The sequence below is a fragment of the Asterias amurensis genome, chromosome 19, assembly GCF_032118995.1.
Source record: "Asterias amurensis chromosome 19, ASM3211899v1".
NCBI classification, from domain to species: Eukaryota; Metazoa; Echinodermata; class Asteroidea; order Forcipulatida; family Asteriidae; genus Asterias; species Asterias amurensis.
In genome coordinates, this window is record NC_092666.1 from 4548517 (window position 1) to 4562763 (window position 14247).

The window sequence follows — 14247 nt, forward strand, 5'->3', positions numbered from 1 at the left end:
CGTTGTTTTGGGTCCTTGAAAATCATTTTTTAAGACTTGGAAATAATATGGATGACTAAAAACTGAGTATTCTATTAGGGCCTGCAACGAAGATGAAACAAAAAACATAAATCTACGAGGAATTTGATTTAATTTTTTGGTGATCTTTAAGTCTGCTTTATCTTGACTCGAAACCAGACCATTTCATTCAAACTCCGTTTCTTTATTACAACAATAGGAATGATGGATATAAATTAGAGGTGTCATAGGCTCTTTTCAAGCCGTCAGAGCAGACAAAAAGGATTCAAGACACTGATATGACTATTGAAGTGAGATATACATTCGTAGATGCCTTCTGGCTAGTAAGGCTACACCGTAGCGATGAAAGAACGGACTGTTTTTGTAAGTCGTGCACTTTATGTTCGCCAAGGAATATTTTTTCAAAGGGACAGCTCCTCAATTCATGCTGATATTATAAGTTTGTTATTTTGTTTTTCCTGTGGTATTTGAGACCCTCTCACAGTAAAGAATATGCTTTCTATCGATTAGCTGTGGACGCAAATATAACGAGATATGACGCGACTATATGGCCCGTTGCTAAAAGGAACTATGGTTTGTGCTAACAAAACGGTTGCTGGCAGTGTAAGCACTTTACGTAATCCACCGTTATACATAAACTGACAAACCTGAGTTTGAGATCTATTTTGCTTGACTTATAGATTCATGAATACAGCTACATCAAATAAAACTATTCCAGAAATGTTTTTTACTATCGTCATCATTAGACTTTGTGTAAATCTGTGATGTAAGCGATATTTTTAATCCCATTTCTGTAATGTTTCTTTAAAGGCAATGGACACTATTGGTAATTACTCAAAATAATTAGAAAATCTTTCTTGTTGACGAGTAATAATATGGAGAGGTTGATGGTATAAAACATCGTGAGAAACGGCTCCCTCTGAAGTCCACGAATTTGATTTCGAGGCCTCAGATTTAGAACTTGGGGTCTCGAAATCAACGATCTAAACGCACACAACTTCGTGTGACAAGGATGTTTTTTCTTTCATTATTATCTCGCAAGTTCGATGACCGATTGAGCTCAAATTTTCACAGGTTTGTTACTTTATGCGTATGTTGAGATACACCAGCTGTGAAGACTTAGTCTTTGACAAATACCATTAGTGTCCACTGCCTTTACAGCTCATTTAAAGCTCATTTATTTTCACGTTTGCACGACAGCGCCCTCAAGTTTGTATGATGTACACAAGTCATAGATCTCAAACTCAGGTTTGTCAGTTTATGTATAATGGTGGATTACATAAAGTGCGTACTCATCAGGCCTTATAACCCCAGTCGATCTGGTCTTCGTTCAGCAAGTCAACATCTTCTGACTGAACGGGGGAGATAGATCTTTCCGTATTGCTGCCCCTCGTCTTTGGAACAGCCTTCCTCACAACATTCGCTCTATTTCATCCCTCAACTCCTTTAAAACTACCCTCAAAACCCACCTCATGGTAATTGCCTACAACAACACAGTTTAATTTAAATATCTTGTTTTTGTTCATTGTTTTTCTTTGTCGCGCCTTGAGCGCCTACTTGTTAGGTGGATATGTTTGCGCTTTACAAGTGTCATATTATTTTTATTATAAGGAACTTCGTGCTACTTTCATGGGGATAATGCGTCATCACACTAAATATCTTCATAACTGAGCAGCAGTACATCAAACTGAGGCTGTAAGGCAAATAATAGTCTGGTTCCTATATGCATGAAATGATAGTTACAACTATCGCTGTCGCTGTTTTTTAGGGTACCAGACAATACTGTGATTGAAAAGAAACTTATATAAATTGTTGTTCTCTCTTGAAAGGTTCTTTTTTTAAAATTTAAAGATGATGAAATTCTAAAGGTGTATCACTATGTAAGATTACCACCTCGATCCCAAAAGCGTGAACGTGACCCCACATAACGTTAAACACCTTAATTAAAGTCACCTGGAAATATAATATGCTTACGAACAATAAAACATTTTTTTTTTAGTAATTGTTTGTAACGATTTATATGTTTAACAAATATATAAAGTTGTTTGGGGGCTGACTCCGCCTACCCCTTTTGTGACGTTAATCAAGGCAGACTTTGCCTGCAATGCGTGTAGTAAACACACGTGCAAAGTACATGTACGTCCAAGTCGTGAGTTGGTACATTTCAAAAAGTGTTTTTCTGCATTCAGCAGCAATACACCTGGTCGGCATTGCCGCAAAAAAAAAAAAACAACTTTTTTTTAAACGTACAAACTCACGACTTGGTCCGTACATGTACTTTGCAACTGTGTTTACTCTACGCATTACAGGCAAAGTCTGCCTCGATTGACGTCACGAACAGCGCCCTCTCGGGTCGGGTTCTACTCTTAAATTTGTAAATAACATAGGAAAGTATTTTTTAAAACCTTAAACTGTTTATTCACATTCCACTCATCAAAACACATATATTAGTGACTTCCAGGTGACTTTAAACATCAGCGATTTCTGAATTCCTCCAGCACGGAAGGCTGAGGAAACGAGGGTGAATTTCGTTGCATAAACAGTTAACAATCACGCCATAGATCGGCTGTGGGCAAATCTCTAAGCACAGAACAAGCAAATACGATCGCTCAGAGATGTTCGTTTTGTGGAAACAATTTGTATTATGCGATGAACTTTTCATCATGAATTCTGAAACCTTAGCCAGGGGCAAGAAAGAGGCTTATTCAAAATGAACTTGATACTTCTGTTTATTATGATGAGGGGGAAAATTATTATTAATAAAGAGAATGGTTTCAATCATACAAAAAGTAAATTAAAGGATAGAAATTTTACAGATTTGGTTTCATGAATGTAAAAAGGGCAGTGGACACTATTGGTAATTGTCAAGGACTAGCCTTCATAGTTGGTGTATCTCAACATATGCATAAAATAACAAACCTGTGAAAATTTGAGCTCAATCGGTCATCGAACTTGCGAGATAATAATGAAAGAAAAAAACACCCTTGCCACACGAAGTTGTGTGCGTTTAGATGGTTGATTTCGAGACCTCAAGTTCTAAATCTGAGGTCTCGAAATCAAATTCGTAGAAAATTACTTCTTTCTCGTAAACTATGGCACTTCAGAGGGTGCCGTTTCTCACAATGTTTTATACCATCAACCTCTCCACATTACTCTTTACCAAGAAAGGTTTTATTCTAATAATTGTTTGAGTAATTACCAATAGTGTTCACTGCCTTTAAAGGATAGACATTTTAGAGATTTGGTTTAATGAATGTAAAAAGTGCAGTTATGATTTTAACAAGCAGTTTGACTAGATACACAAGTAGGAGGAGACTGAAGATCTTTTCCAAACCAATGCTCATATCAAAAGAGATTGAGGTATACCTGCATGCAAGTTTTTTGCAGTTTTGTTGTTGTTCTTTTCTACAGAGGAAATTGTTTATTCAAACTTAAAGGAACACGTTGCCTTGGATCGGTCGAGTTGGTCATTGAAAAGCGTTTGTTACAATATGCATATGGGTAGAAAGATGCTGTAAAAGTAGAATACAATGATCCACACAAACATGCCTCGAAATTGCACGGTTTTCCTTTTACCTCGTCGGCTAACACGGTCGGCCATTTATGGGAGTCAAATTTTTGACTCCCATAAATGGCCGACCGTGTTCGTTCGCACAGTAAAAGGAAAACCACGCAATTTCGAGGCAAACTTGTGTGGATCATTGTATTCTACTTTTAAATTATCTTTCCAACCATATGCATTTTATAACAAACGGTTACAAACGCTTTTTTATAGACCAACTCGACCGATCCAAGGCAACGTGTTCCTTTAAAATAACTCCTCACTTTACAAACATGCCGAAAAGCCATGACAGTATTAGCCTTGCTCAAGGCAGTCGAATTATTCACTACGAAAAAAAGACCGCCGCTGTATAAAAACCCAGCCGTATTCACTGTGCGTAAAACCCACCCGTATTCACTGTGCGTAACATCGCACGACACGATGCCCCCGTACACTATCCGCATGCTGAGGCCGTCAGGCCGACAGCCTTGTAGGATCTGTGTTGAAGCCACTGACCTCATTACTATAATAAGCGAAGAGTTCCCACGGTCAGCTCATTACCATAATGCCCGCGAAAGATGAGACATGTCTACATCATCACACACCACCACCACGTACGCTCAGCGAGCATGATAGGCGTGTGTGATTGGACGTCAAAATGAATAATTCATTTGCCTCACATCCTGTGTTGTCTGATAGGTCTGACGAACGATATACATATTCATGAGCTGCATACTAGAATATCCTAGAGCCCCCCAACTTCGTCCACTATTGGAATTTTTTCAATACAACACATTAAAACGGGAAGATACAGACCCGACAAGGCTGTCGGCCTGACGGCCTCCGCATGCGGTTAGTGGTGTACGAGTGCGATGACTTGTGTGAACAGTATTCGTGCGATGTGACAGTGTGTATACGGGTGGGTCATTCGGTGTGATCGCACACACCATGCACAGGGTATACGGCGGGTGGGTTTACAGCTGCGTCTTTTCGGAGCGAATAATGCGACTGCCTTGAGCAAGGCTATGACAGTAAACAACAAAATGGGTGTACCTGCAAGTTAATTTTTTTTTTTTTTTAATAGTTATAGTTATGTTTGGCCAGGTTGAAAAGTAGGTCGACCTTTCCATCCAAGACTTACGCATTCCCTCTACACTTGGCCACACTGTCTTTAGTTCACGCGTGTCCAGGTGGGGGAGGGGCAGCCCGTACACCCATCGCTTTGAAGTGACACACCGGCTCACCATCGCTTTGAAGTGACACACCGGCTCACCGTTTACGTAAATTAGTGGTAATTAATTATCAACAGCTCTCCAGTGATTTTTACACGCCTTTTAAGTTTTAATGTGTGTTTGTGTTTTTATTGATGTTTTATTTCAGATACATGGATGGTTTCAATAATATGAAGGCATCTGAGAACACCGAATCCAGTGGGAGGGTTGCTCTCCATGTCTCATTCCTGATTGCTCATTTCATGGCTTACCTTAACAACGTCATCAATCCAGTTATCTACAACTTCTTGAGTGGTAAGTTTTAAGACATAAAAAAATCGTATGCCTACTACCTGGACGGTCGGTTCAGTGCCCAATTCATTTAGAGCCGCAACACAAAACACAATGTCGCTTACCAGAACAAGGTTACCAGCCAAACTACCATGTCACATGTAAACATTTGGACTGGTATCCTGCTCTATTCTGCTTAAGAGCAGGTAAATGCTTAGGAATATTTTCTGCTTAACGGCTCTGTGAAATTGGGCAAAGGAGGAACATTTTCTTTTCGCATCCTGTATGTTTCAAACATTGCAAACTATAGGTTAAAAACTCACATATAGAGTCATACAACAGCAGTATACATACCAAGACGGTCAGTTCATGAAACAGTCGCTGAACCTTTTTACACGGTATGTAGGTTTCAAAATTTAGGGTTAATGGATAAAACTTACATTAAAACATAATACAGCCGAAAACATGCCTATAGACGGTCAGCTCATGGAACAGCCGTGTAATCCTTCTTTAGAAGTAGGCTTCAAACTCGGATAAAACTGACATGACTTTTTCTAGATTTTAGTCACGTATCACAGAGTGCTGGCCAAAATAAGTGATATCGAATCGTATGAAACTGGACGTGGCTTAATGTGAGCAAACAAGGAAAAAACATAAAACATCGATCGGTGTCAATGTCCTCTGGTTGCTAGACTTCGATTCATCTCCGAAGTTCATACAACTGTCAATTCTAATCATGAACTACACACAAATTCTGATGAGCCTTATTAATTGTAAAACTTCATACGCACAGAATGCATAAATAACGGGTTAGTGAAACGTCTACATATTCATATGATGTATTGTACGTGACCTGAACAAAAGTGTAATTGTATTGTGGTCCCAAAGGGATGTCATACAAATCGCAAATCCACAATTCGTGGAAAATAAGATTCAATTCAACGTCAGTATTTATTTCTCACTGCTCTTCTAAAGATGACGAATGTCATATTTTACATACATCAGAGCAAAGAGGGAAAATATTTAACCTAAGTCAACCAAATTAAGGATGAGGCTGTCAGATTAAGCCAATAGCTTGTAGAAGACAGCCTAGACAGACAGACAGACAGACAGACAGACAGACAGACAGCCTGTCAAAAAGATAGACAGACAGCCCGATAGACCGACAGACAGACAGACAGACAGCCCGGCAGCCCGACAGACAGACAGCACGACAGTCCGACAGACAGACACATAGACACACTACAAACAAAGACGCAAGACAAACAGGTAACATGAAAACATAAACAAAATTATATTTGCGATGGCTAAAATATCTTAGCAAATGTCACAATTGTAAAGATATTAATGAGCAGTTACTTGCAAAGATTTTTGCCCAATTTCATAAAAGCATTTCAGGGAATTATGCTTGTAAGTATTTTTTTGTGCTGGGCGAAGAAATCGGCTGAAAATTACTTGGCTTTAAAATGCAGCTGCTTGGTCATCAGTTTTCATCAGTAAACAGTTGCTTTATGCATGTATGTTTTCCATCTGAATGGAAATCTAAATATCGGAGAGGATGTAAGCCTAACGCCACTAACTGTTTTTTTGTACGTTTTGTAGGACAAAAAGACACAATGTACACAGATTTACATTACACAGTTTGAAGATTATGATAGCAGAAAGCTTACCTTAAAAATACTACTTGCTGAGGTGCTGTAGTTTTTGAGAAATTAGTAAAACAATGTCACAAAAATAATTGTCGTCTCAGTGATCATGAGACGAAAATTGTTTTAGCATATAAAAACGTACTTTCATGACATTGTTTTACTCATTTCTCAAAAACTACAGCACCTCAGCAAAAAATATTTTAAGGTACGCTTTCTACTATCATTATCTCCAAACGGTGTAAGTTTAATGTAAATCTGTGGACATTGTGGTCTGTGTTACAAAAAAAACTCTTAAAGGCACTGGACACTATTAGTAATTACTCAATTAATAAAAAACTTACTTGGTAACGAGCAATGAAGAGCTGTTGATAGTTTAAAACATTGTGAGAAGCGGCTCCCTCAGAAGTGACGTAGTTTTTTTGAGCAAGAAGTACTTCCCTCTCAAATAATAAAAGGCTTCAGCTGAAGCCTTTTATTATGAATCTAAAAACACACAAATTAACGCGACAATGGTGTTTTTTCTTTCATTATTCTCTACTGAAATTGACTTAAAAATTTTCCGATATTTGTTATTTATGCATGTTATGTTGGGACACACCCAGTGGGAATACTGTTTTTTTGGCAATTGCCAAACGTGTCCAGTGCCTTTAAGCTATGATTGTGTTGTTAAAGAGCTGAGTAGGCTTTTGATATCTAATAATACTGGAGAGAACAATCATGCTCGCAAAAATTGTGTTTTTTAGAAAAACAACCACTTTGCCGGGAACAAACCGTGATATGGGCATTTTGCAGTACCGTTTGCTGTTTGCTGTGTTAAAACCTCATTGGCATTTTGAAATGATTTTGGTTTGATTGTTCGGACAGCCGTTGGGGATTGGTTTGGGATACCTTATGCCCATGGGCGGCTGTTCTCGGATGTCTTGTGAAAATAGTTGTCTCATTCACTGTTTGTACACTTGTAATACTATCCAACGTTTAAACAGTATCGAACCTAGCACAACAAGGTCTGAAACCAGACTACTTTTGTGGTGTAAGTATAGGCCAAACATTCATGCAATAGCCGTTTGATCTGAATTGCCAGTGACAAGCAATCAAGACTCACCGCCTACCGTGATCATTGATTTACACCTTAGGTTACGTGGAACAGCCGTGGGCTATATTGGGCGTTAGATCACGCCCAAGGCGGCGTGTCGCTTCAAATGAAGCATCTTAATCAGTTTGAAATTCGCCATTCTGTCTGTCGTCTATTGATCCCTAAGTCATTTGGATATTTAAAAATTCATCTTTTCATGGAAGAACGTCTAATCTCTCAAAAGACCGCGTCGGTTTGTTAAGATGCCTCTGGTGTGAATATTAAGATTGACTTGATGTTGCTGTCGCACGTGATTTTGCTTCACACACGAGATTTTGTCCTTGTCTTGTTTGATTCCCTTTGCCTGGTGCGCAGAATCAGTGGCTTGTACATAATGAATTACTGGTCTAAACCGACTATTACTTTGTTCGGCAATTCATTGGTCACTGTGGTCCCCAGTGGTAAGACTGCATAACTTGCAATCACAAGGTTGTGGGTTCCAATCCACCAAGCTACCCGCTTATTTTACAATTTGACTATAATTATAAGTATTGTCGTCTAGGTACTAAATCACAATTTCTTGTTTTTGTGCAATTCATAATCATAGTTGTTAAGAGAATGTTTGTAATGAGATAGATTGGCTGTTGTAAGCTTGGTGTTTATATTCCCTTGTGGGGGTTTACCATACCAGTTCACTTTCGCGGGAAGATCATCTAATCAGTAGGATTTGAAACTTTGCATGGTGGACATACGATACAAGTTTGCGGTAACACCATGTAATGATAATCTCTTAATGGGGTGGTTCTGAAAGCTTAAGCAGAGTCTAGTTTTCTCCAGAAGACGATGAAAGCATACTGATTGAAACGTCGAGTTGAAATCTACGGTGAATTCTTATTAGAAGCACACAAATTCAGAAAGAGATTTACATTACATGTGTATCATACGTACCGCAAACAAATCATCTAATCAAACAGATTGTTCTGACGTCGTAACACAGATATACAATAGTTGTGATTATCTTTTTCTCCTTTTCTCTTTGCAGCTCGATTCAGAAAGGAGTTCCGTCATGTTTTTTCCTGTTGTCCGTGTGTGACGGCTCCAGACCGGCCGGGAAAGCGACCGGACAGCACATCGTATCACCGGTGCCGTGACTTCGCTGCTCGGAGCAGCAACAATGGCGTCACCTCGCAGTCCGACTTCAGATCTCACGATCACAACACAGAGTATTTACAACTCTCTAAACTTGGGAAGAGTAGTGGGACTAATAACAACTCTAATATTGTGATTAACACTAAACCATTAGCACCTAACCCTGAGTCATAGAGCTATAGCTCTATGCCCTGAGTAGATTTGTCATTGTCTGGTACCCTGTAATACACGCCGGTAGTCGTGTACAAGATCTGCATTGGGTACTGACTATCATCACAGTCGGATTTCAAATCGCTTGATCACAATACTGAGAATTTACTATACTCTCAACTTTGGGGAGACTGTGGTGGGACTGAGTATAGGTTGTCAGTGTCTGGTACCATTTACAAGCTGGTAGCCGTATTACAAGCTGTGGATAGGGGACTGACTATTAACTTTACGTCTTGCCTCGGTTGTGGTCGTTGAAGAAAACCACCATCCCGCGGGGCAATAAACCTTATATATGCATTGATGACGTCATAAGCTGCCATCTTAAGGGGTATACCAATGATGAAACATTGGAAATGCACATAAAACGCGCATACGCGCGGTGCACATGGTTGCCCAATGAACAACCTACATTTGACCTCACGGCGAGGGCGCTCTACTCTAATGACGTCATCCACATAATGTTATTTCCATTGTTTTTGTCTTACATTAACAACGGCAGACACTGAGCCCAAACCCCGCCCCCTTTGTGACTAACATGAGCTGGTAAACTAACTAGATTTTAACATTGCACCTTTTTTGAGTTTCTCCACTGGTATTAATTTGGTCACTAATGTTGTGTAAATAGTTCATTAACATTCCAGTTGTAAATAAATCAGCGTCATTGCATTCGACCGGACCCGGTTAAAATGGCCGGGCCTGGTTGAAGGGCGCCCTCAATAGCCTCCATATAAAGCCACGGGTGAACGTCTGAAAAAATTGTATCAATTTAATGTAATTATTGTCTGTATAAAAACACATTAAACTATATTCTCAAGAGAAGTTGGTTTTTATATCAATGGACAAAATATTAAACTTATAATGGTGCACTAAATTTCTTGAACTATTATGGATAGGCCTATATTAAATAAACATTTTACATAATTCTCCACAGTGTTTGAAAAAAACTATTCTTGCAGTGAAGGTCGAGTTTGTGTCTCGTGGAAAAAAGACCATTGCGGTGATATTGTGTTGTTGTGACAAACCACCAACGATAACGACATTGAATTTATTTTTTGTCAAAATCCCATAATGAGAATCTGTGCAATTTCTTTTCAAAAGCAAAAAAACAATCAACATGACTTTTTTGTATCAAAGATGCATTTTTGTTATCGTAATTTCAAACGCTAAGTGTTTTGGGGTTTGTTGCTGCTAACTGATGACTTCCAGCAAGTTTTCATAATTGAAATTCCATAGCGACAGATCATGAGTAAAACGAAATTACTGTTGCAGTGAAATGGTATGTCTGTGAGATGTAAAGTAGTGGGTGTGATGTGAGATGTAGTGTGATGAATCATTTGGCAGAACCAATTAAGGCCATTATAGGCAATTATCTTCCACCATCTTTTGGGGGTTCTTAAATTTGGCTCTAATTGAGAATGTTGGTGACTGTGGTTATTGTCTGGAGTCTTAAAGAGCCTAAAGAAATGAGGCCGTCACCACATTAGATTGAAGTGCAACCATTGGTCTCAACCGAAACAAAGCTAAACGAAGGGCATAGATTGGTCGCTGTCGGCGTTACGCCGATTTATGGGCACATTCTTAAAGACACTGGACACTGTTGGTAATTTTCAAAGACCAGTTTTCTCACTTGGTGTTATTTCAACATGCATATATTTAGTGCTGTTATCCTGTTTTGTTCTGTAATCTTGTAACGGGCACATCCGCCACAAGCCCCGGCTTTTAGGATGATGCCTCCATGTGATGTGAATGTGGAAATTAATGTTATATTGATTGATTGGTTGATAAAATAACAAACCTGTGCAAATTTTGAGCTAATTTTGTCGTTGAAGTTGCAAGATAATAATGAAAGAAAAAACTCCCTTTGTCACACGAAGTTGTGTGTTTTCAGATGCTTGATTTCGAAACCTCAAAATCTAATTCTGAGATCTCGAATTCAAATTCGTAGTACCTACTTCTTTCTCGAAAACTATGTTACTTCAGAGGGAGCCGTTTCTCACAATGTTTTATACCATCAACCTCTCCCCATTACTCGTCACCAGCTAAGGTGTTATGCTAATAATTATTCTGAGTAAATTACCAATTGTGTCCACTGCCTTTAAGGAAGATACAATTAAGTCACCATTGAACGTTTCAGCTGAATACAGTGTGTATATAATCGTTGAGAAAAATAACAAAAACTGGGTGTTTTCTCTTGCCGTATTAACCGAAAATTTTCACGGGCTTGTAGAATGTCATGTCTTCAGGATACAAGTTGTATACGTATTGTTTGCCTTTTGGTGTTTTTAAGTTTCCTATGTTTAAGTATAAATCTATTTTTCAAGAGAAATAGATGAAAGTAAAATTGAAAAAGATTTGATATAAATGTTAAAGCTTTACACAACACAGAAGGGGAAAACTAGAACTATATAGTAAGCTAGACATATCTCTATTACAATGAGTTTTAGTGTTTCTGAAAATAATGGTGCTGTAATAATTATTTTGACGTTTCGATCACTGTGTTCTGATTGTCTTCATTTGAAAAGTCGGCAGTGATAAGTTTATCCAATGGGATTTGGGCTAAATTGTGGACAATGTGGCCCATTAGTGAAAGTACGAGGAAGTGCGAGATCAAACACGAGAAAGTGATTGTTTGCAAGAAGATGAATGGGCCCTTTTCGAAACTACGGCTTCGGCTCTAGATTCGGCTCATCAGGCTAGCTTTTGGCCACACGGTTGTTTTTGACAATTGCACGTGCTTTGCGTACGTTCTCAGGGCTTCAGACGAGAGGACGGAGCCTGAAGCCGGGTTGAAGCCTGGTGTCGAAAAGGCCATTATAGATCGTGAAGTCTCGCGTTGTTCGGTTGTAAACATAGGGTGCGTTCGATTCGCTTCCTCGGGTCGACCCCGCTGTGTGGCGTTTTCTTTTTCCAGGACGAACGTGTGCAGATAATTACCCACGTTCGTCCTGGAACAAAAAACCGCCACACACCGGGGTCGACCCAGGGAAGCTAAACGAACGCACCCATTGAATTCTTATTGTATTTGTATTGAATGAAACAAAATCACGCAAAATGTTGTTCCAATATTAAATTTGAAAGATTCGCGAGAGCGAACGATAATGGAATGTGATGTGATGAGTTGGGATGGTAGGGTGATTGGAGAAGAATGAGTGACAACGAAGATGGATGAAAGGGGCAGGATTGGAGAGCACAGTATTTAGTAACAATCTTGGCTCTAATAATAACATCGTTTTAAATTATTGGGGGTTTTGTATTGGAAACATTTCAGCTGCAGAGGGCGCTGTGTATGTTTAGTGTGTGCTGGATTGTGGTCCGAGTTCTGTGACAAACGTTACTACCGGTTTAGAATAATGAAGAACTATTGCGTCTATAGAACTGGTCTGGAAAAGTTCATTTAAATGAAGATTTTCAGATGAGATTTTGGAATTAAACTAATTTGCAGAATTGCCACCACGTCCAACACACTTTAGTTTTACCATAACTGTCTCCGTGGCAGCGAATGACGTGAGTTTTACGGCCTTCCACGAAGTGCATGACTTATCCGCAATCCATGCTGTTCCTATTATTTTGCAATAGTGTACAAAGGAAATCACTCTTTTATTAATTGGTTGTAGTTTGAAGTTAAATACGCTTATCTAAACGTACACACATTGATTACATTTTGCATTTAAATTTTACACCAACACAAAATTTGTGCGAAAGTTGGTAGTGTGGGCACCGTTATCATCACATAACATTGTTTAAAAATTTTGCTCGTAAAAGAATGCACGTACATTGGTCCCATTGGGCTATCCTGAATAACACTAACATAACCAAACCATTAATTGCCGACATAGTTATATCCATGAAATCACCAGTTATATTAATAATAATTAACTTATTGGCACTTGTAGCTTATAACTAATATAATGTTGGTACATAGTTAACTAATATAATGTTGGTACATAGTTAACACAATGAACTACAAGAGAGACTTTGGAACGCTAGGTGGCAGCAGACGTTGTTCACGTGCACTTCTGCTGCCGCCTAGCGTCCAAAAGTCCACCAATAATTGGGTGTCCCTTGAAGTGTACATTGATTCCAGATGTTCAGAAGAGCGTAAACTCCGTGATGTGATCCTTAGACCTGAGTAAGTTTTTCATTTCCTTATAACATTATTTCAGGATACACGAACATTAATATTGTTCTAGACGCGCTAGAGTAATATCACTTGCTGGTCACTGTGGCCAAGTTCTTTGATGTTCCAAGAACACATAGGATTGGCTGTTTTATGTATCTTTCACCGAATGATCATGATGTAGCGCCATTTTGAACAACAGAGGGCATCCCAGTTGTCTTTTATACATGAGACCGGTGGGGCAGAGCGACTTAATGGCCAGTTTAGGCACGGGGATCTTGCCAACCGAGGGCGCTCTCACTGTATTTTTCGGCCGCATTTTTTTACACCAAGTTAATAGCCTCTAAGAACCTCAAGTTGTCGCAACTCGTTCAATAAACATCGGTTATATTCCCCCGTTTATATTTCTAAACCTTTCGACCGTGCGTGGACTTTTTCTGTTTTCCTCCGTCAGTCAGGAAGTGATAAGTCAAGAAATGTTTATAAATTCTGTATGAAAGACGATGGAAATTTATTTGTTTTTATATAAACTCAGAACTTTGTCACTCAGAAAAGTGTATGATGAAAGTAATTTTGGATCAGAAAACTTTGATTGTAGGTAGATGTACGAATGTAAACGTATTGTGGTACTCGCTCAAAGGGATTTGAAAGAGTTAATTATTTGTGAAATTTTTTGTTTAAAAATGGAACATGAATCAATATTTTTATGAAACAATTATTGAGTGCAATATCTCATACTACCTATGGGAATAGAGTGTGAATAAAGACAATGTATTTAATTGATAATGAATGTAACTTATTTATTAATATAATGTACATTACAAAATGTAACAAACATGTTTATGAATTAACAAGTGTAAATAAAGTCAAACACTAACTGTCAATATTGTTTGTTTTTTCATTTTTAGTAGACGTAAAGCGATGGTAAAGCTTCAATAGACCTTTATCAAGCTGCCTCCATCTTGTTGATCATGTTCCTCGCATCGAAA

The 14247-nt window shown here is 38.6% G+C and overlaps 1 protein-coding gene across 1 annotated transcript in view; it reads left to right on the plus strand.

The window, feature by feature from the left end:
- The window catches only part of LOC139951384 (orexin/Hypocretin receptor type 1-like), an 81173-nt gene extending 69164 nt beyond the window's left edge, over window positions 1-12009 (plus strand). Inside the window, exons 5-6 of the mRNA XM_071950262.1 lie at window positions 4940-5085; window positions 8825-12009. Of these exons, the coding sequence (XP_071806363.1) occupies window positions 4940-5085; window positions 8825-9105 (427 nt within the window). The 3' untranslated portion in view covers window positions 9106-12009. The remainder of the gene's footprint in view (window positions 1-4939; window positions 5086-8824) is intronic.
- The last annotated feature ends 2238 nt before the right edge of the window (window positions 12010-14247 follow it).